Here is a 19992-nt window from a genome sequence, read left to right as displayed (position 1 = left end):
ATATAAAATCACCGCTGAAAGTTTTCAGGTGACACAAAAATTGGCAGAGTTGTTAATCATAAAGACAGGTCAGTTCTACAGAACAGGTAAAACAAATAATAAGCTGGGCTTACTTGAACAGCATGTGTTTTAATATAGCTAAATGCAAGGCCATGCACAGAATCATAAGACTGGAAGGGACCTCGGGAGGTCATCTAGTCCAGTCCCCTGCACTCATGACAGGACTAAGTATTATCTAGACCAGTGGTTCTCAAAGTTTTATTTTCATGGACCACTTGAAAATTGCGGAGGGTCTCAGCGGACCACTTAATGATATTTCCAAATGTTGTTTGTACCATTAGTTAACTACTGTAAAGCGCTTTGGATAAAAGCGCTCTATGAAAGAAAACCTTAATAATAAACGGTTTTTTTGGTGCTACAAATAAAAGCACACAACTCGTATTTTCATATCAGTAGTCTTACCTTTCTAATGTGATGGATGTGCCCTCTATCCCACACCGCAGCAGCCCCCAAGCTGGGGCTGGGAAGGAGTGGGAGGTCTCTCCCTGGCAGCCACAGCCACAGCTGGGGAAAGTCACCTCTTTCTCTGGCTGCCGCAGCCCTGCACGTCCCAAATTCCCCCACCCCCTCTTCTCACCCCACTGCCCACTATTCCCCCCAAGTCCACCACCTCACCTTACGTGTGTGTCTTCTCCAGGGTCCAGGCACCTAATTAGTGGAGCCATGTCTACATGGCTCCACTAATGAAGTAGGTGGCCCTTCATTCTCTCGTGTGTGGCCACCCAGACGCATACCTTAGAGGGAACTATCCGTGAACCACCTGAATGGAGTTTGGTCCACAGACCACAGTTTGAGAACCTCTGATCTAGACCATTCCTGGCAGGTGTTTGTCTAACCTGTTCTTAAAAATCTCGAATGATGGAGATTCCACAACCTCCCTAGGCAATTTATTCCAGTGCTTAACCACCCTAATGGTTAGGAAGTTTTTCCTAATGTCCAACCTAAACCTCCCTTGCTGCAATTTAAGCCCATTGCTTCTTGTACTATCCTCAGAGGTTAAGAAGAACAATTTTTCTCCCTCCTCCTTTAACAACCTTTTATGTACTTGAAGACTGTTATCATGTCCCTTCTTAGTCTTCTCTTTTCCAGACTAAACAAACCCAATTTTTTCAGTCTTCCCTCATAGGTCATGTTTTCTAGACCTTTAATCTTTTTTGTTGCTCTTCTCTGGACTTTCTCCAATTTGTCCACATCGTTCCTGAAATGTGGTGCCCAGAACTGGACACAATACTCCAGCTGAGGCCTAATCAGCATGGAGTAGAGTGGAAGAATTACTTCTCGTGTCTTGCTTACAACATTCCTGCTAATACATCCCAGAATGATGTTTGCTTTTTTTGCAACACTGTTACACTGTTGACTCATATTTAGCTTATGGTCTACTATGACCCCCAGATCCCTTTCCACAGTACTCCTTCCTAGGCAGTCATTTCCCATTTTGTATGTGTGCAACTGATAGTTCCTCCCTAAATGGAATACTTTGCATTTGTCCTTATTGAATTTCATCCTAATTACTTCAGACCATCTAGGAATCAAGAATATAGGTCATATTTATAGGATGGGGGATTGTGTGGGCCAAATTAGGGTCAACATTTAACAAAGAAGATTGTGTTTGAAACCACAAGAGTATAATCACATGAACAGTGTATCATAGCATTAGTACAGAGGTCCCCAAACTATGGGGCGCCCCTTAAGGAGGCACAGAGGGGGGGGTCCAGCTGGAGCCTGGGCCAGCTCCCACCGAGCCAGCTCCCACCGGGCCACCCAGTTCCGCTCCTGGTCCCGACTCCAGCTGCTGGCCCTGCACCCGGGACCCTGGCTGCCAGCTGTGCACCTGGAGCCCCGGCTGCTGGCCCCACACCGCAAAGTAAAAAGCTTGGGAACTACTGCATTAGTAGTATGCCTGGAATAATACTGTGTCTGCCTACAGAGATGTTTCAAAGATTATCCAACTATGTATGAAAATCTATATTCTAGTACTATATTTAATTGGTGATCATACTCATCAAGGTGAATGGCCTAAACATTTAAAACATTTTAAAGAAAAAAACCTTATAATTAGCCTCCTGACTCTTGACAAGGAGTCCCATTCTCCCCCAGTCTGATCTGGAAGGAAAAAATTAAGCCACAGATCATCCTAGGAGTGCACCTTGCATGACCCATAGTTACTAGAAGCATAGTTACTAGAAGCATAGTTACTATGCTGACACCACTCAACATTAAGATCAGACAAGATCACTTAACAAGGTAGCATGAAAAACACTGCAAAGCGAGTCACCGTGGGGGGACATTGGTTTGTACCATCTACACAATTACTAAGTAAATATTTTGTATAACATCCAAATGCGTTCAAAAATAATTTAAGGAATAAAAAATTCAGGACCCCAATTCCTAGTGTCATTACATACACTTAACTGGCAAGAAGACTATCCATGATGTCATGGGGAATTTTGCACATATAGAGTTGTAGGGCCAGTCCCAATTAAACTTCACCTTGATTTTCTGTAGCTAATCATTTTGAAGGAGTTGATATTTTTTTGTACGATAATCTGCACTAAATAGATTCCACTGAAATCTTTTTTCTTAAACTACACAAAAGGAAAGGTTTCTGTTGTATTCTTGGAGCCTTAAAAACAACCAAATTGTTTTCCAAGTAGACTTAATAAAACAGGTAAAGTCGTGTGCTTCCCAGTTATCAAAAGTGATTTTTTCAATGGCACTATTTTTATCCATTACATAGAAAAACTCAGCAGATTATAATCACCTCAATAGCATCGTCGTACATTTTCCTTGCCTCCGTGTCCATTTTGTCTGACATCAGCCAGGCTTTCAATAAGTATTCATAAAAACTGTCTCCCAGCCCGCCCACGGATGTGTGATCTATAACAGAGAAAAAGAGAATAAAATGTTGGGGATTTAAATACAGTACCACCTTGGATTTATCCAGGACAAAATTCTACATTTTGTTTAAGCCCCTACCAGTTTCAAACCGTCATTATTTTAATCCAGTTCAGCAGCTATTTCCCCTCAAACCTTTTATTTCATTTTCTTGGAATCTGTCCCACAGCAGGCTTTACAGTTTTCCTACTGTGCATGTTCAGTATTCCTCATTCTGTGTCACTTACAGAGTAAAGCTGACCCTTCCATGTCACAGATTTAATGTAAGGAATGTTTTGGCTCCATTACACAGAACTTAATCTTTTCATTGTTTGTTGTTGTTGCTGTTTTAAATAGATAAGAACGTATACTCTCAGATTCAATAGCAGGGATATAATTGGAACATGTAGCTATATAAATTGTTCAAACCTATAGGGAATCTGTACTTTCAAGGACATTTTTATTATTCATCATGAAATAATAACTTACAGAACCTTCAAAATGTGCCAAGATAAATACTCATATTCATATTCTTTCACAGTTAAATTGGTAACTACTTTCCTTTGCAGTATACAGTGCAAGCCTTGTTCCATTATCTCAGGTATAGTTCAACTGGAGTTGGGTAACTGAGCAAGGCATGCACTGTTCACTACATTGTTAGCTGTGCTTTCTTGCATATCTATTAGAATCCAACATCAATGAACGCTGGGTTTCCTTAAGTACATACACAGTGATCCTTACTGTGATGATTTTCATTTCAAGGGCTGCTTATCCTCAGAAGTCACATTCATCACATTCAGATGCATGTTCACATGTACCCACAGACAGCACGGTAAGGACATCAGAGAATACCTGTGAGAATATGGAGAATCTACATACATAATGCATGCTGTTTTATATTGGGGACTCTCCATGTGTACCTGCAGGGGCGGCTCTAGGCATTTTGCCACCCCAAGCACGGCAGGCAGGCTGCCTTTGGGACCAGCGGACCCTCCACAGGCATGCCGCCGAAGGCAGCCTGCCGGCCTCCCTCGCGGGGACTGGCAGAGCGCCCCCAGTGGCTTGCCGCCCCAAGCACACGCTTGGCGTGCTGGTGCCTGGAGCTGCTCCTGTGTACCTGTGTCAGACTACGAGTTTTACTTTCAGTGTGGGGTTTGTTTTCCTTCTCTGCTGTCTTTTACCTTCATATTATTAAGCTAAAACCCACAGGAGGTGACAGAAGCTCTTGCCAAGGAAATTAAAATGAATAATGAGGGTTTTTTAGGCTATGTCGACGCTAGCACTTTTGTCGGCAAACTTTTATTGGTCAGGGGTGTGGAAAAAACACCCCTCTGACTGACATAAGTTACACTGACAGAAGCGCCAGTCTGGACAGTGCTATGTTGGTGGGAGATGCTCTCGCCCGACATAACTACTGCCACTCATTAGGGGTGGTTTAATTATGTCGGCATAGAGCAGCTACACAGGAGACCTTACAGTGGTGAAGCTGCAGCAGTACAGCGGTGTTGCTGTAAGGTGTGTAGTGTAGACATAGCCTTAGTTACATAAATAAAAAGGGAATAAGGAAGGATGAGGTTGGGCCGCTACACAATGTGAATGGGAAGGTGATTAAAGATAATCTAGGTATGGCCCCAAAACTAAATGAATACTTTGCCTCAGTTTTCAGTAAGAATGATAATATAGAGCATGTGCATTAAGACAGTATGGTTGATGGAAATGAGTGTCTATAACTGGAAATTACCACACGATGTTGAAGAAAAACATAAAGAGCTTAATGTGCTCAAACTGGGGGACTGGGTAATTTCATCCCAGAATACTGAAAGAACTGGCACATGAGATTGCTAGACCAAGAACAAGGATTTTTAATAAATCTATCTGGGAGGTAGTACCATATGACTAGAGAACGGCTAATGTTGTACTTATATTTAAGAAAAGGAAAAAAAATGATCCAGGCAATTACAGACCTGTTAGACCATAACAGGGTTCAAAAAAGAACTAGATAAATTCATGGAGGATAGGTTCATCAATGGCTATTAGCCAGGATGGGCAGGAATGGTGACCCTAGCCTCTGTTCGCCAGAAGCTGGGAATGAGCAACAGGGGATGGATTACTTGATGATTACCTGTTTTGTTCATTCCCTCTGGGGCACCTGGCACTGGCCACTGTCGGAAGACAGGATACTGGGCTAGATGGACCTTTGGTCTGACCAAATAGGGCCATTCTTATGTTCTTATGTTCTCAGTAGCATGCAAGGTTTTAGAGCAAATTGTGAAGAAAAGAACAATTAAATTCACAGAGGTAAATGGTAAAGGGGATGGAACGCAACATGGGTTTAGCAAAGTCAGATCATGCCAGACTAACTAGATTTCCTTCTTTGAGAAAATAACTGATTTTTTTAGATAAGGGAAGTCAGTAGATCCAATGTATTTGGACTTCAGTAAAGTGTTTGATGTCCCCTGTGGGTCCGGGGACAGAACAGGCCCACTGTTCCTCCTGCATGTCATAAGAGGCAACTAAAAGGGGGCTGCCTGGAGGGGGATGGGCTCTGCCAGGTTAGAAATTTGCCCAAGCCACACCATATGATGAAGAAGTCAACGATGTCCATACCGGATTGATCGCAGCCCGGGTTAATAATGACCATGCCATCCATCTCCCACCAGGGCAGACGTGACAAGTATACTACTGGTGTAACCCCAATAAAGTCTATAAAGAGGGTCTGTGGAAGATATAACATCACCAAAGCCACATGGAATGTAAGGACATTGAGACAAATAAGGAAGTTGAAAGAATTCATGTATGAAATGGAACAATACACCTGGCACCTTCTAGGAATCTCTGAGGTCAGACAGAAGAACTTTGGAGAGGTACTAACAGAAGAAGGCCATGTACTCTATTACAGTGGAGAGGACAAACATGTAAATTGCATAGGATTTTCTGTGCATAAAGATATCAAGAATTTAGTATTAGGATGCCGCCCAATGTCCAGCAGGCTTATTTCCATCCATCTAAAGGCAGTACCATTTAATATCACAGTGGCACAAGTCTACACCCCTACAACAGATTATGACAATAAGCAAATTTAAGATTTTTACAATCAGCTCCAAGACATCATTGATAAGGTACACAAGAAAGATATCTTGATTGTACAAGGAGATTGGAATGCTAAAGTGGGTACTGACACACAGGCAGATTGGCAAGATTATTGTGGCCCTTTCTGTAATGCGGTAACCAATGAGAGAGGATTGAGCCTTTTGGAGTTTGCCAGCTATAACAATCTGGTTCTTTCAAACACATTAGGAGCACATAAAGCATCCAGATGATCAACATGGCACACACCTAATGGTCTACATCACAGCCAGATCAACTATATCATGGCGCAAAATCGATTTCATTCTGGGATTAACAGAGCTAAAACAAGGAGTTTCCCCAGTGCTGATATGGGAAGTGATCATGACCTTGTGATGCTAAATTTTTGACTGCGGCTAAGGAAAATCATCAGGCCAAAGCTCACCAGAACCAAGTTTGACTTAGAAAGACTCAGACACTGAAACATTGCAGAGTAATTCCAAGCAATGGTCGGTGGAAAATTTGCCCTGCTGCTTGCTCTAGAGGAAGACATAGAAACAATGGCCAACAATTTCAACGCTGTAATGAATGAGGCAGCAATGGACATCCTTGGGAAAAATCGTAAGAAGACAAAACCATGGGTCACAAATGAAATATTACAACTGTGTGACATTAGAAGAGAACTTAAGAGAGACAAGAACAGCACTGAGGGAGCTGATAAATTCAGAGCGATTGGCAGAAAGATCAAGAAAGGAATGAAGGTGGCCAAGGAGATATGGATTGAAAAACAATGCTCTAAAATTGAAGAGTGTATCAATAATAAAAATAGCAAACGAGACTTCCAGGTTGTAAAAGATCTGACAAAGGAAAGATGGACCAAAGCTAACGCAATTCAAGACAAAGAGGGGAACAGTCTTATAGAAGAAAGGGACATCATCAATAGGTGGACAAACTACTGCTCTGATCTATACAACCACCAGACAAATGAAGATCCTAGTATCTTAGACAGCCCAGATTCAACAGAGGAGGATCACTTTCCAATACTATGTGAAGAAGTGGAGACTGCTGTGAAATCACTCAAGAACGGAAAGGCTACAAGTATTGACAACATTCCAGCCAAATTGATGAAATTCGGAGGAGAAATAGTAATAGATGTACTCACCAAGGTCTGCAACAAGATCTGGCAGACCAGTGAGTGGCCCTCCATGTGGACACAGTCACTAATAATCACTCTGCCAAAGAAAGGCAACCTGCAATTGTGTCAAAATTATCAGACCATAAGCTTAATTAGCCATCCCAGCAAAGTGATGTTGAAAGTCATATTGAACAGACTGAATCCACAAGCAGTACTTACAACACCAGTAGGACATCTCCCACGTCTTTGTTGGCTTCAAGAAGGCATTTGACAGAGTATGGCATGAAGCTCTCTGGGTAACCATGAAGAAGTATAATGTTGGTCGTAAGCTTATTCTTACCATTAAACATCTGCATGCCAAGGCCAGCAGTGCAGTTTTTGTCAATGGCACAACAGGAGAGTGGTTTCACACTACTGTTGGAATCCGGCAAGGCTGCCTTCTTTCGCCCATACTATTCAACATCTACTTGGAGCGATAATTACTGATGCCCTAGAAGATCACATATGCACAGTCAGCATTGGGGGGCGAACAATCTCAAATCTTCAGTTTGCTGATGACATTGGTGGCCTGGCAGGCAGCGAAGATGAACTTGCCAACCTTGTGAAATGATTGGATGAAACCTCTGCAAAATATGGCATGGAAATCAGTGCAGAGAAAACCAAGCTGATGACAAACAAACGTGATGGATCAGCTCACATACCACTGTCAGTGGACATGAGCAGAAGACAGTGAAACAGTTCAAGTATCTGGGGGGCAATCATCACTGATGAAGGATCCAAGGCAGAAATTCGGGCAAGAACTGTGCAAACAACAGCAGCAGTGGCAAAGCTAAAGCCAATTTGGAGGGATAAGAACATCTCCCTGGAAGTCAAACTGAAACTGCTGCATGCATTGGTAACCTCCATTTTTCTGTATGCGTGCGAGACATGGACCCTTATGGCAGAACTTGAACAGAAAATACAGGTAGTAGAGATGAGATACTTCTGTAAAATCCTGGGCATCTCCTACTTCGACCATGTCACTAATGAAGAAGTCCGCAACATCATCAGCCAATGCGCGCTGGGTCATATAAAGACCTCCTGACAACCATGAAGAAGCACTAGCAGATGTGGTACAGCCATGTAACAAGATCATCTGGTCTATCCAAGATCATCCTCCAAGGGACAGAACAGGGAAAGAGAAGAGGTAGACAGAAGAAGAGATGGACTGACAACATAAAAGAATGGACAGGAATGGACTTCGCAGAGACTCAAGCACCAACACACAATTATCAGGGGTGGAGACAATTGGTTGATTGCTCATCAATGATGGTGCCCCAATGACCAATGCGGTTATGGGAGTGATGATGATGATGATGATGACGATGATGATGAAAGTGTTTGATATGATACCACATAGGAAATTATTAGTTAAATTAGAGAAGATGTGGATCAGTACAGACATTGTAAGGTGGATAAGGAATTGACAAAAGGGGTGAAAGCAACAGGTTGTGCTGAAAGATGAACTATCAGACTGGAGGGAGGTTACTAGTGGAGTTCCTCAAGGATGGGTCTTGGGACCCATCTTATTCAATATTTTTATTAATGACCTGGGCACAAAAAGTAGCAGTATGCTAACGAAATGTGCTGATGATATCAAGTTGGGAAGCATCACCAATACAGAGGAAGATCAGAACAATACACAGGAAGATCTGGATGACTTTGAAGACTAGAGTGACAGAAATGGGATGAAATTCAATAGCAAAAATACAAACCCATATATTATAGTCTAATAATAAGAATTTCTGCTACAAGCTGGGAGACTCATCAATTGCAAGTGACACAGGAGGAGAGAGACCTGGGTATGTGGGGTGATCACAGGATGACTATACGCCACCAATGTCCTGTGACAGTGAAAAAGGCAAATGCAATGCTAAAATGTTAGGCAAGGCATTTCCAGTAGGGGTAGAGACGTATTAATGCCATTTACAAGGCATTGGTAAGACCGCATCTGGAATACTGTGCACAATTCTGATCACTCATGTTCAAGAAAAAGTAAACTGGAACACGTGCAAAGAAAAGCTACTAGGATGATCAGGGGAATGGAAGGCTTGAGAGGAGACTGGAAGAGCTTGGCTTGTTCAGTCTAGCAAAAAGAAAGCTGAGGGGGATATGATTATGCTGTATAAACACATTAGGGGGGTAAATACCAGGAAGGGTGAAGGACTATCTAAGTTAAAGGATAACATTGTAACAAGAACAAATGGATGTAAACTGGCCATGAACAAATTCAGGCTGGAAATTAGAAGATTTTTAACCATTAGAGGGATGCAGCTCTAGAACAGACTCCTAATAAGAGCTGTGGGTGCAAACAACTTAGTTTTAAGAGAGAAGGGGGACACATTTATAAGTGCAATTGTATGATGGAGTTGCTTGTGATGATGGGGGGAAGGCTCAACAGGCCTGTGGCTTACTTCTGGTTTATGTCTTATGTTACTAAAGCTCATGCTTCAGGGTTTCAGCTGGCCACTACAGAGGTCAGGAAAGGATCCTTCCCACCCTCTGCAATGTATTCTGGGAGGTTTTTTATCTCCTTCCTTTGAAGCATTCGGGATGGCCAAAACTGGAAATGGGATAATGGGCAGCACTAGCCAGGGCTCTGAGGTGGCACCAAGCATTCACTTTCTCAGGTGCTTGGTTGGCTGGTTCTTGGTCCCATGCTCAGGATCTAACTGATCACCATATGTGGGGCTGGGAAGAAATTTCCTCCCAAGTCATATTGGTGGTAATGTTGGGGGCTTTTCACCTTCCCCGTAGTGTGTGGGTGCAAGTCACTTGCCAGGATTATCTGGGTATACCTCACTTAATACCCTACCATTGTGGGGGCCTCAAGCACTGGTGCACCTCAGTTCTTCCTATTCCCTGCCTGTGACACATAATAGTCTAGTCTCCTGCGGGTCTCCTTTACTTTTGTCTCATTTCTGTTGTTGGGCTTAATGTGCAGGTAGTGTTGGTGTCTTGTGATATACAGAAGGTCAGATTAGATGACCTCATGATCCTTTCTGGTCTAAAACTCTGATTCTGTGACAGGGCTAACAATGGAGAGTCATTCATTCAAATGGACAACTCTTGGAGAAAGAGATGGTTATTATGGTGGCAGTGTGTATGGATCTGTAACAGTGTGAATTACACAAGTGCAAAGAGCAGTGAAAGCAAGTACCCTAAGAAGAGAAAAGCACAGAGAAAAGTCTCAATGGTCTTTTTGGGAAAGGAATAGTAAAAAGACAGACTGGGGAAATGAATTATGAACAGCTGAAGAAAAATTGTCTGGTTGGGCTATGCAAAGAAAAGCAGCTCAACTGTTGCTGAGGATCAAACAAAGCACAGCTAATATTTGCTGTATTCTCAGGACCACAAGAGAAACGATGGTCCACCGCCACCAACATAAATCTTTTCCGCCTCTGGGTTGGCATAGGTAAGGGCACTATGATATCCATCATAAACAATCCTGAAAAAGTAATGAATGGATGGTGTGTATACATATAATAAGGTCTGGCATCACACACTGAATGAGGAAGATGATTAAAAAAATTAAAAAATGAGGCAGGGGTCCTGTGCAAAAATAGTATCTGATCATGTAATTAAAGACTGTATCATAATGCATATGCACAAAGGGGCTGATTTTTTCTCTTTTTTATATGCTTGATCTTGCTACATTAATGTTCTTTTAATTTTGTTTTCATAAGTAAGCGCCTACTTTATTTTAAAAAGAGCACACTGGAAAAAAAAATCCATCGTCATGTGGAAGCATTTTGACCCAAGATATATCATTAGCAGAGATGGAACCATTAGATCCACAGCACAGCGCTCTACCTCTTGAACTAACAGAGTAACTGTTAGCATTAGGAGGTTGCTATCCTCTATATTGACCAATCACTGAAGGTGGATGAGACATACATTTTGTCAGTGTGTTTCATAACTATTTGCTAGACAGCAGAGGAACACTTGGACTTAGGAATCCTGGGTTCTAGTCAGATTCTCGAGGTAAGTGTAGTCTAAAAGTTACAGACGGTGTAACCCACACAACTTCTGGATGTGGTGTTCTGTCCCATCTAGTGGCACTGAGACCACTTAAAGAAAAAGATAAAATGAGTTTGCTGTACAGCCTTCGCTAACAGCCAGTTGGCTTTTAGCTCATGCTGTAGAGACTCATGCACTAAGCTCCAGAGGTCCCTGGTTTAATCCTGCCCGCCACTGTTCGGGCTCTGTCGAAGTTACAGTAGTACACAGATTTGGCATGTTCATTAAGAAAGGTAAGGTGAGTGAATGGATGAAAGACTTGGTCTGCTGTACTGGAAACATAGGTTCTGTTCCCAAGTTCTGAAATTAAAAGTAATCTTGTTAGTCCACCTGTAAAATGAGAGTTAATGATACTTGCATGCTTCCTAACATACTTACTCAGGAACAATAGCTATGAAATGTATATAATTATGGCTTTCAGCTCAGCATATCTTCTCCTAAATCAAAGCATATCTACCAGATATGTGCATCTATGACATTTCTCATCAGTAAGAAATCTCTCTTGCACCTTGTACAGATCCATTATTCCCAAAGGACCAATACACCTCAGGATCACCACTCCTCACAGCACTTAGATTTCTTTATAGTGAAAAGAAGTAAAAGTTTATATAACAAAGAACAGTGATCCAAGAACAAGCAAGCAAAGTACTGGAAACAAATGATTACGTATAAAATAAAAACATAAAACATCTTCTAGACCCTAAACTTAACTACCAAGACATTGTCATGTCATATAAAGCAAAAGTTCATATTCTTCCAGTGTATTACAGCCAAGCTTGGCTGTGATCTTCCATTCACGAGTCAAGTTGTGCTCTTGCCTCTTCAGTGGCTGTGACTGGTGGGTGACTGGGAACCAGAGGCAGTCAGGCTCAGTGAGTCCAGAAACTCTTTGGGAGAGGGGAGTGGAAGGGACAGGAAAGTCTGAGGCACGTGCTCCTGTTCTGATCTTGCTTCCCATTACCATCTTCTACCCCTTTCCCCTAGCTAGTCTCCCCTACCCTTGCTCCCTCCAGGTTAGAGTTAGAAGCTAGGGTCAGGGCACCTAGCAGTTCTGCTCCTTTCCCTGCTTCCATGGCCCCTTTTAGTGGGTCCCTGAAAGTGTGTGTGGTAGGGGGCAGGTAAAAGGACTCTCCAGGGTTCTGGGGGGCACATAAATTTACTCCTTCCTCCCCATCCCAGTATTCTCTAGGCAGTACTGAAGAACCCATATTTTATGGACTAATGGGGGATTGGGGATTTCATACAACAAAATATTATTAAAATTGAACATCTCAAAATTACAGTGCATAAATGTATTCATTGTTCAATGACAAGTGTACGTAATTAGGGCCCTACCAAATTCACAGTCTGTTTTGGTCAGTTTCATGGTTTTGTAATTGTAGGGGTCCTGACCCAGAGAAGAGTTGTGTGTGTGTGTGTGTTGGGGGAGGTTATGGTATTGCTACCCTTACTTTTGTGCTGCAGCAGCGGCTGCTGGCAGGGAGCCCAGCTCTGATGGCAGAGCCACCACCAGCAGCAGTGCAGATGTAAGGGTGGCATGGTATGATATTGCCACCCTTACTTCTAGGCTGCTGCCTGTAGAGCTGGGCTCTCCATCAGCAGCTGCTGCTCTCTGGCCGCCCAGCTCTGAAGGCAGCACAGAAGTAAGGGTGGCAATACCGTGACTCCCCTAAAATAACCTTGCAATTCCCCACAACTCATTTTTGGGTCAGGTCCCGCAATTTGCGAAACGCTGATCTCCCCTATGAAATCTATGTAGTAGAGGGTAAAAGCACACAAAAGACCAGACTTCATGGTCCGTGATGCATTTTTCATGGCTATGAGTTTGGTAGGGCCCAACCCGCAGTTTGAAAACCACTGATGTATAGGGCCCTACCAAATATAAGGCATTGTGTCATGGTGGCTCTGGTCAGCACTGCCAACCAGGCCGTTAAAAGTCCCATTGGCAATGCTTCCAGGCTAAGGCAGGCTAGTCCCTACCTGTTCTGACACCATGCTGTGCCCCAAAAGCAGCCAGCAGCAGGTCCAGCTCCGCACTCCCACTGACTGGTTCCTGCAGGTAAGAGCTGCACAGAGCCCCTTGCGCACCTCCACCTAGGAGTCAGACCTGCGGCTGGCCACTTCTGGGGCACAGCATGGTCCGCGGTGCCAGGACAGGCAGGAAGCCTGCCTTAGCATCCTCATTGCGCCGCTGAGTGGGAGCCACCTGAGGTAAGCCTGCGCCCCAATCCCACGTCCCAAACCCCTGCCCCAGCCCTGATCCTCTCAAATCCGGAGTCCCTTCCTGCACCCCAAGCCCCTCATCCCCAGCCCCACCCCAAAGCCCTCACCCCCTCCTGCACCTCTACCCCCTGCCCCAGCCCAGAGCCCCTCATTCCCGGCCCCACCCCACAGCCCTCCCCTGCACCCCAACCCTCTTCCCCAGTCCTGAACCCCTCCCACACCCCAAATCCCTCATCCCCAGCTCCACTGGGTCATGGGCAACAACAATTTTCTTCAACTGGATTGCCAGAAAAAAGTTTGAAAACCACTGCTATACATAATGAATGGTAACAAATGTATACAGTGAGCCTGATTTTGCTTTGTTTGAAAGAACTGCATCTCTTTGCTGCCAGATCTCTGAGTCTTTTCCTGTACAGCCTCTTGAACATGGCTCAGTATTTAACTCACATTAAGCAGCAGAAAGATAATTTTTCTGGCAGAAAAATGGTTCATATAACTTGTCATTCACAGGATCAATGTTAATAAAACTGAGATTCTACTGAATTGCTAAACCCAAGCATCCAAAAATCATAAGTCAGGCCTCAAAAAATGAGATTCTTTAAAAAAAAAATTTTCATTCATTTTATTTGCCTTTTAGTTCTGGGCCCTTAGGGTGCACTTTGGTCACATTTTCAAGCTTTCCTCCACAACCATGAGACCTAGAAACTACTTTTTAAAAATGTATAAGCACATAACCACGTGAATCCAGGAGCTGGGGCTTTAAGAAAAATACCAGATATCATGAGCCTCATGATGAAATTGCGTGAGTTGGCAGCACTGTTTAGGTCTTGTCTTCGCTGGAGTGAAAAACACAGCTCTCTGATCTTTGACAAATACCTGGTTTCTCAAAAATTGAGTTCTTCAGCAATCCCTTAGACAAATGAGGGATTGTTGACAAAGGTACTGCTTCTCTGACCCCCCCTCTGCCTGTAGCTGCCCCGACTATGTATTACAGGGAGAAGCAAACTTAGTGAAGCTTGGAGCTGAGCTGTTGAGATGCCTGCAGTTCTCAGCTGTTCTACTCTGCTCAACATATCACCTGCTTTTAAAGGAGAAGAGCTGAGAGCTGCAGGGCTATGAGGCTTCTAACTTTATCACTGCTACACCCTCCCTGGCTGGAGCAAGAGGAAAAAGATGGCAGGAGCAGCAAAGCTATCAGCTCTGTTCTTGGTGCCCTTCTAAGAAGTATTACTGGAGGAAGGAGGGGGCAACATATGAGGAGGCATATCTCATGGATGTGGGGAGAGGAATTTATGGGTGAGGAGAATGGACATGTGGCAAATATGGTAGGGGAGATTCCAATAATCATTTTATGATCCACAGCAATTTCAGCATTCTTGAATATAAACATAGCCGCCATGGTGCCTCTGGAAAATTGTAGTTTTGAGTCATTCATGCTCCATTCTTTCATGTAGGTCCTGCTCCCCAGCCAGACTACATGTTCGACGGTGCACTGCTGTCTCTCCCTGTGGTTGAGCCACAACTCAGACGGATGCAGATTGTCAGCTCAACCCAAAACATGTTGTTTATATTTTCCTCGGCAGAAAACCCTGTCAAAATCTATCTTTTCTCAACTTTGATGAAAACTGATTTTCTGATAGGTAAGTATTTTGTTAGAAAATTTGTGACCAGCCCTTACCCAAGTAGTCCTGTATATACATCATTCCATAGAACCAAAAAGAAAGTCTCAAAACTTTTGATTTCTCGGGTTTGTAATGGTTTATAGGATGGATCTTGATGCTGTGGACAAACTGAAATCATCAGAACTGTATTTACTATAAGATCCTTTAATGCACTCCTCTGGCATGGTGGATCTATTCTCAAGCAAGGTATGTTACACACAGTGCCACCTGGTGGCTGAACAGTATAATACAGTTTATCATTCCATTACAGAGGTGGTGGTGGTTTTTTTAATTTCAGAAGTGAGAAGGGGTAGAAGGAAAGGGGGATAGAAAGAGGTAGAAAGAAAGGGGTAGAAGATGGTAATGGGAAGCAAGATCAGAACAGGAGAGCATGCCTTGTGAGGTATCATTTGAAAACTAATAACTCTCTGGTCAATAATATCATGGGGAAATGTGTATAGCAACATTATGTGTAAAGTTATGAGAATAAGCTGAAATTATGACTGAAACATGTTTACCAGACAAGTCTGGTACCAGACAACCTGTTTCTCAAGGACAAGGAACAAGGTGACCCCTCTAGCCAGGTGTCAGAAAAGTTGATTGTCAATCACCTGTCAAGTGGCCATTCTTTGTCAATGAAGGGGGACAGGAACAGATTGATCTGCATTTTAACAAACAACAACATGGAACTTCTTAAACCAGGAGACTCCATGTCTCTGTCCTCACAGCTGGAAAGAACTGTATCTACAGGGAACCTTCAGGAAAAAAGCATTTCAAAGAGTGACTGGACTATAAAAGTGAGGGGGCAAAACCATCCCAAGGTATTCCAGCTCTATCCATAACTCTCTCTTTTTCACCTAAGAAGACAAAGGAATCAGGCCTTTGACTTTGTGAGAGATCCTGACTCGAAAATTCAGACAGCAATGTTGCTGGGAACATGTGGGAAGGATTTTACCTTGAATCAAGTCTAGCTTGTTAAGTTTTAGGCACTAGAAAGTGTTTTATCTTTATTTCTCTTGTAACCATTCCAACTTTAATGACTTATACTCACTTAAATTTTCTCTTTGTAATTAAATAAACGTTGTTTATTTTTTAATCAAAACTAATCCAGTGTTGTGTTTCAATGGAGCTATTTGGTAACTCAACTTAAAAGAGCAGGCTGTTGCATATTGACCCTTATAGGGGCAATTGCCCTTTAATATCTGAACTGCCAGGAGAGGGCAGGACAGTGAAAAATACACATTTTGGGAAAAATGCAGGACGAGGCGCATGTTGGGGTCACCTGGTTAAGTAGTAACAAAGGCTGCTGAAAGTCAGTGTGTTGCTGACAGACTGCTGGGGTCAGGGTTGCTGGCCCAGGCCTGTAGCTATACACAGACCTGCATGCTGTCTGGCTCTCTGTGAGTGGCCCAGCTTACGAGCTACAATAGCAAAGCACAAAAGGTTGCAGGGCAGGTGGTAATACAATCTCTCAGTGGTCTGGATTGCACCCTGGAATGTGACAGTGATCTCTCTTCTTGGAATTCCTTCTGTCACTCAAATGGGTTAATTAGTGAAAGAGTCACCCCAAAGAGAAGTGATTGTGTATACTGGGTACATTCAACATGATAATTTAGTGTATTTATTTTATGATATTTTTATTTAAAATCAGTTAATGAGGAATACATCAAGCCTGGTCTAATTAGTCTCCTCCAGAAGCTAATTATCTATGTCAGTAAACAATCCCGATGATTTCTCATTTATACGAGACACTGTCTCTGGTGCCAGAGTTGCAATCAGGAATGAGAAATAACCGTACTTTGAAAAGACTTCAGACCTGGCATCCAGTCAAAGTATATTAGACTCAGAGCTTCCATGCAATCAAGATGACATATGAATCATAAAAGACTGCCCTTTTAAAAAGAGCTGCAGTGGAAACTCAGCTTTGCAATCAATCATTTCCTCTTCAACTTTCTGAATGTGTGGTCAAGACTGGTTCTCCAGACACCTCCATCAGGAAACCTAACAACACAGGTGGACGCACTGGAACTGTAGTATGATAAGAATGTTAATAATGGAAATGGATGAAAGCAAATTACTAGTCAGTTGTCATTTACAGAAAAAGCCGAACATTTCCATTTCCAGATATATGGCAGTTAAGCAAAGACAGAACAAAATGGTAATATACTAGTTAGTTCAGTTAAGATCGTCCTGTGGTGGTAATAATATTGAAAGGATGGTACAGTGTAAGTAACTCCAGAGTTCCTTAGAAAATATGTGGTGGAATCAAATAATTGAAGGGTCTTATTTTCCCAGTGCCTGGAGGCAATAGGAGTTTGAATGAGAGTGAGTAGGTTAAGGCTGAATTGAGACAAGATGGAAGAGATGCTCTTAGGGAAGGAAAGCATTTGCAAAGGGCAGGGGATGGTGTGGTGCCTCCTCATTAATGAGGTTGTAAGATACCATTTGCCAAGGTCAGGCAAGTTTGCAGACTGGGATCCCACAGTTCCTGGAGTCCTAGATGGCACCAGTGGCTAGAAACCTCTTTATTTTGAGCTTGACTGCAGAGACAATTGTGCCCATATCTACCCACTGAGGACACTGTCACTGGTGGCCTTTGTCACCTCCTGATGAGGTGATATGTCCGTGGGATGGGATGTACCAAGCGTTTGCTATACTCTGCTGGAGGCCCCGCTGCCTTGGTACGCCCCACCCGAAGAAGGTGTCTTTTAGGAGGAAAAGGTTTAGTCCTCCAGGAGTGACCTAGAAAAGCCATCCCAAATCAGCTGTGTGTAGAGTACTGATCATCCAACAGCTAGAACGGCTAGGAACAGGCAGAAGCCAATCAGGGCCCAGCAGGCAAGATTAAAAAAAAGGGTGGCTGCTTTTTTCCAAAGCTAGTTCTGGGTGAAGCTGGGACAGGATAGGAAAGCTCTAGAACACAAGAATGACTATACTGGGTCCCACCAATCGTCCATCTAGCCCAGTATCCTGTCTTCCAACAATGGCCAGTGCCAGAAGCTTCAGAGAGAATGAACAGAACAGGGCAGTTATTGAGTGATCCATCCCCTGTTGTCCAGTCCCATCGTCTGGCAGTCAGAGGTTTAAGGACACCTGACCATGGACCTAACCTCTGAGAACTTATCTAATTCTTTTTTTAACCCAGTTGTAGGCCTTGCTGGAGTCCTAGGCACAATTAACTGTGTGATCCAAAGGCTGTGAACCAGAGTAGGCCTTGGGAGAATAGCACCACACTAGGTGTCAGCTAACCAAGTAAGCACATTCCTGACCAGAGAGGATGGTATAAGCACACCCAGAGTTCTCAAGTAACTACCTAAACAAATTCCCAAGAGATTGTACAGGAAAATGCCAACCCCATATAAGATAAGAATGGGATGACAGGATAATGGATAAGAATGTTTTGTTTGAACTAGCAGGTACAAGTTATAAGGGTGGTAACTAAGAACATCTGGAGTGTTCTATGTAACTTGTTTGTATTAAGGTATAAAAGAAGAAGTCATAGGAGGGGTATCTTTGTATCAGCCAAGGGGACAGCATCCTGTTATCCTGACAGCATTTACCTTGTCACAGGCAATAATGTGTTTGTGTCCCTGTGACCCGTTTGACAGGGTGCTAGTACTGCGCTTTATTGTCAATAAACCTGGCCAAGCGCCTTCACCGCTGAACCGAGCCTGTAGTCTTTCCTTATGAACATCCAGGTCTGATGAATCACCACGCTGCACTTTCTGCTAGTGCAACTAACACTGGAGCTCTATGAATAGCAGCAGTAGGAGCACTAACAACTCTGCACCATAAGCAACACTGCATAGCACTAACAACACTAGTGACTCTGATGTGATATTTTTGGCCTTCACAACATCCTCTGGCAATGAGTTCCACAAGTGCTGTGCATTGCGTGAGAAAGCAATGCCTTATGTTTGTTTTAAAGCTACTGTCTATTATTTTTATTGGGTGAGCCCTGGGTCTTGTGTTGTGTGAAGGGGTAAATAACATTTCCCTATTCGCTTTCTCCACGATTCATGGTTTTATAGACCTCTATAATAGCCCCCTTAGTCTTCTCTTTTCTAAGATGAACAGTCCCAGTCCTTTTTTAATATTGCCTCATATGGAAGCTGTTCCATACCCCTAGACATTTGTGTTACCCTTCTCTATACCTTTTCCAATTCTATATATATATATATATATATATATTTGAGATAGGATGACCAGAACTGCCAAGTGTGGGTTTATCATGGATTTATATAGAGGCATTATGGTATTTTCTATCTTTTTATCTATCCCTTTCTTAATGGTTCTTAACATTGTTAGCTTTTTTCAGTGCCACTGCATACTGAGCAGATATTTTCAGAGAACAATCCACAATGACTCCAAGATCTCTTTCCTGAATGGAAAAAGATAATTTAGAATCCATCATTTCTCCCCTCTCTCTTAACTCAATAAGCCTGGTCTGGTCTGGACCTAACTATGACTGGATATTTGTGTTTGAGCTGAAAGACTGTGTTTTTTACTTTGCTTAATGTGAGGTGCAGGTGGACCATCCTGAGCTGAATATTGAGTTGACTTCAGTAAGATTAGGCAAGCTCACTTCTTGAGACACTCCACTGGCTCAGGTGAAGTGATAATAATTATGTGCACTTCAGAGCCCTCATTATTGGATGAGACCTCATACCTTTACCTTAGGAGGAAAGCAAATATTACTGACTCCCCATTTTACAGATAGAGTAATAAGAAGTTGCATAAAGTAACCCAGGGGTGATCTCTTGACTCTACTGAAGTCAAATAGGAGCTTTTTCATCGCCTTCATTAGCAAGAGGATTTCACCCAAGGTTTCTAATATGAATGAGATTTGGGTCTGCAATTAGCCACCGTGCCTTTCAAAATAAACTTGCCAAACCTATGTGCTTGGCTATGCTG

The 19992-nt window shown here is 43.0% G+C and overlaps 1 protein-coding gene across 1 annotated transcript in view; it reads right to left on the bottom strand.

Annotated features, from left to right (window-relative positions):
- The window catches only part of MAN1A2 (mannosidase alpha class 1A member 2), a 307506-nt gene that overhangs the window by 30225 nt on the left and 257289 nt on the right, over positions 1-19992 (bottom strand). Inside the window, exon 9 of the mRNA XM_045000927.1 lies at positions 2822-2937. Coding sequence (XP_044856862.1) covers positions 2822-2937 — 116 coding nt within the window. The remainder of the gene's footprint in view (positions 1-2821; positions 2938-19992) is intronic.

This window comes from Mauremys mutica, chromosome 1 (genome assembly GCF_020497125.1).
Source record: "Mauremys mutica isolate MM-2020 ecotype Southern chromosome 1, ASM2049712v1, whole genome shotgun sequence".
NCBI lineage: Eukaryota > Metazoa > Chordata > Testudines > Geoemydidae > Mauremys > Mauremys mutica.
This window is presented reverse-complemented; position numbering and strand designations above follow the sequence as displayed.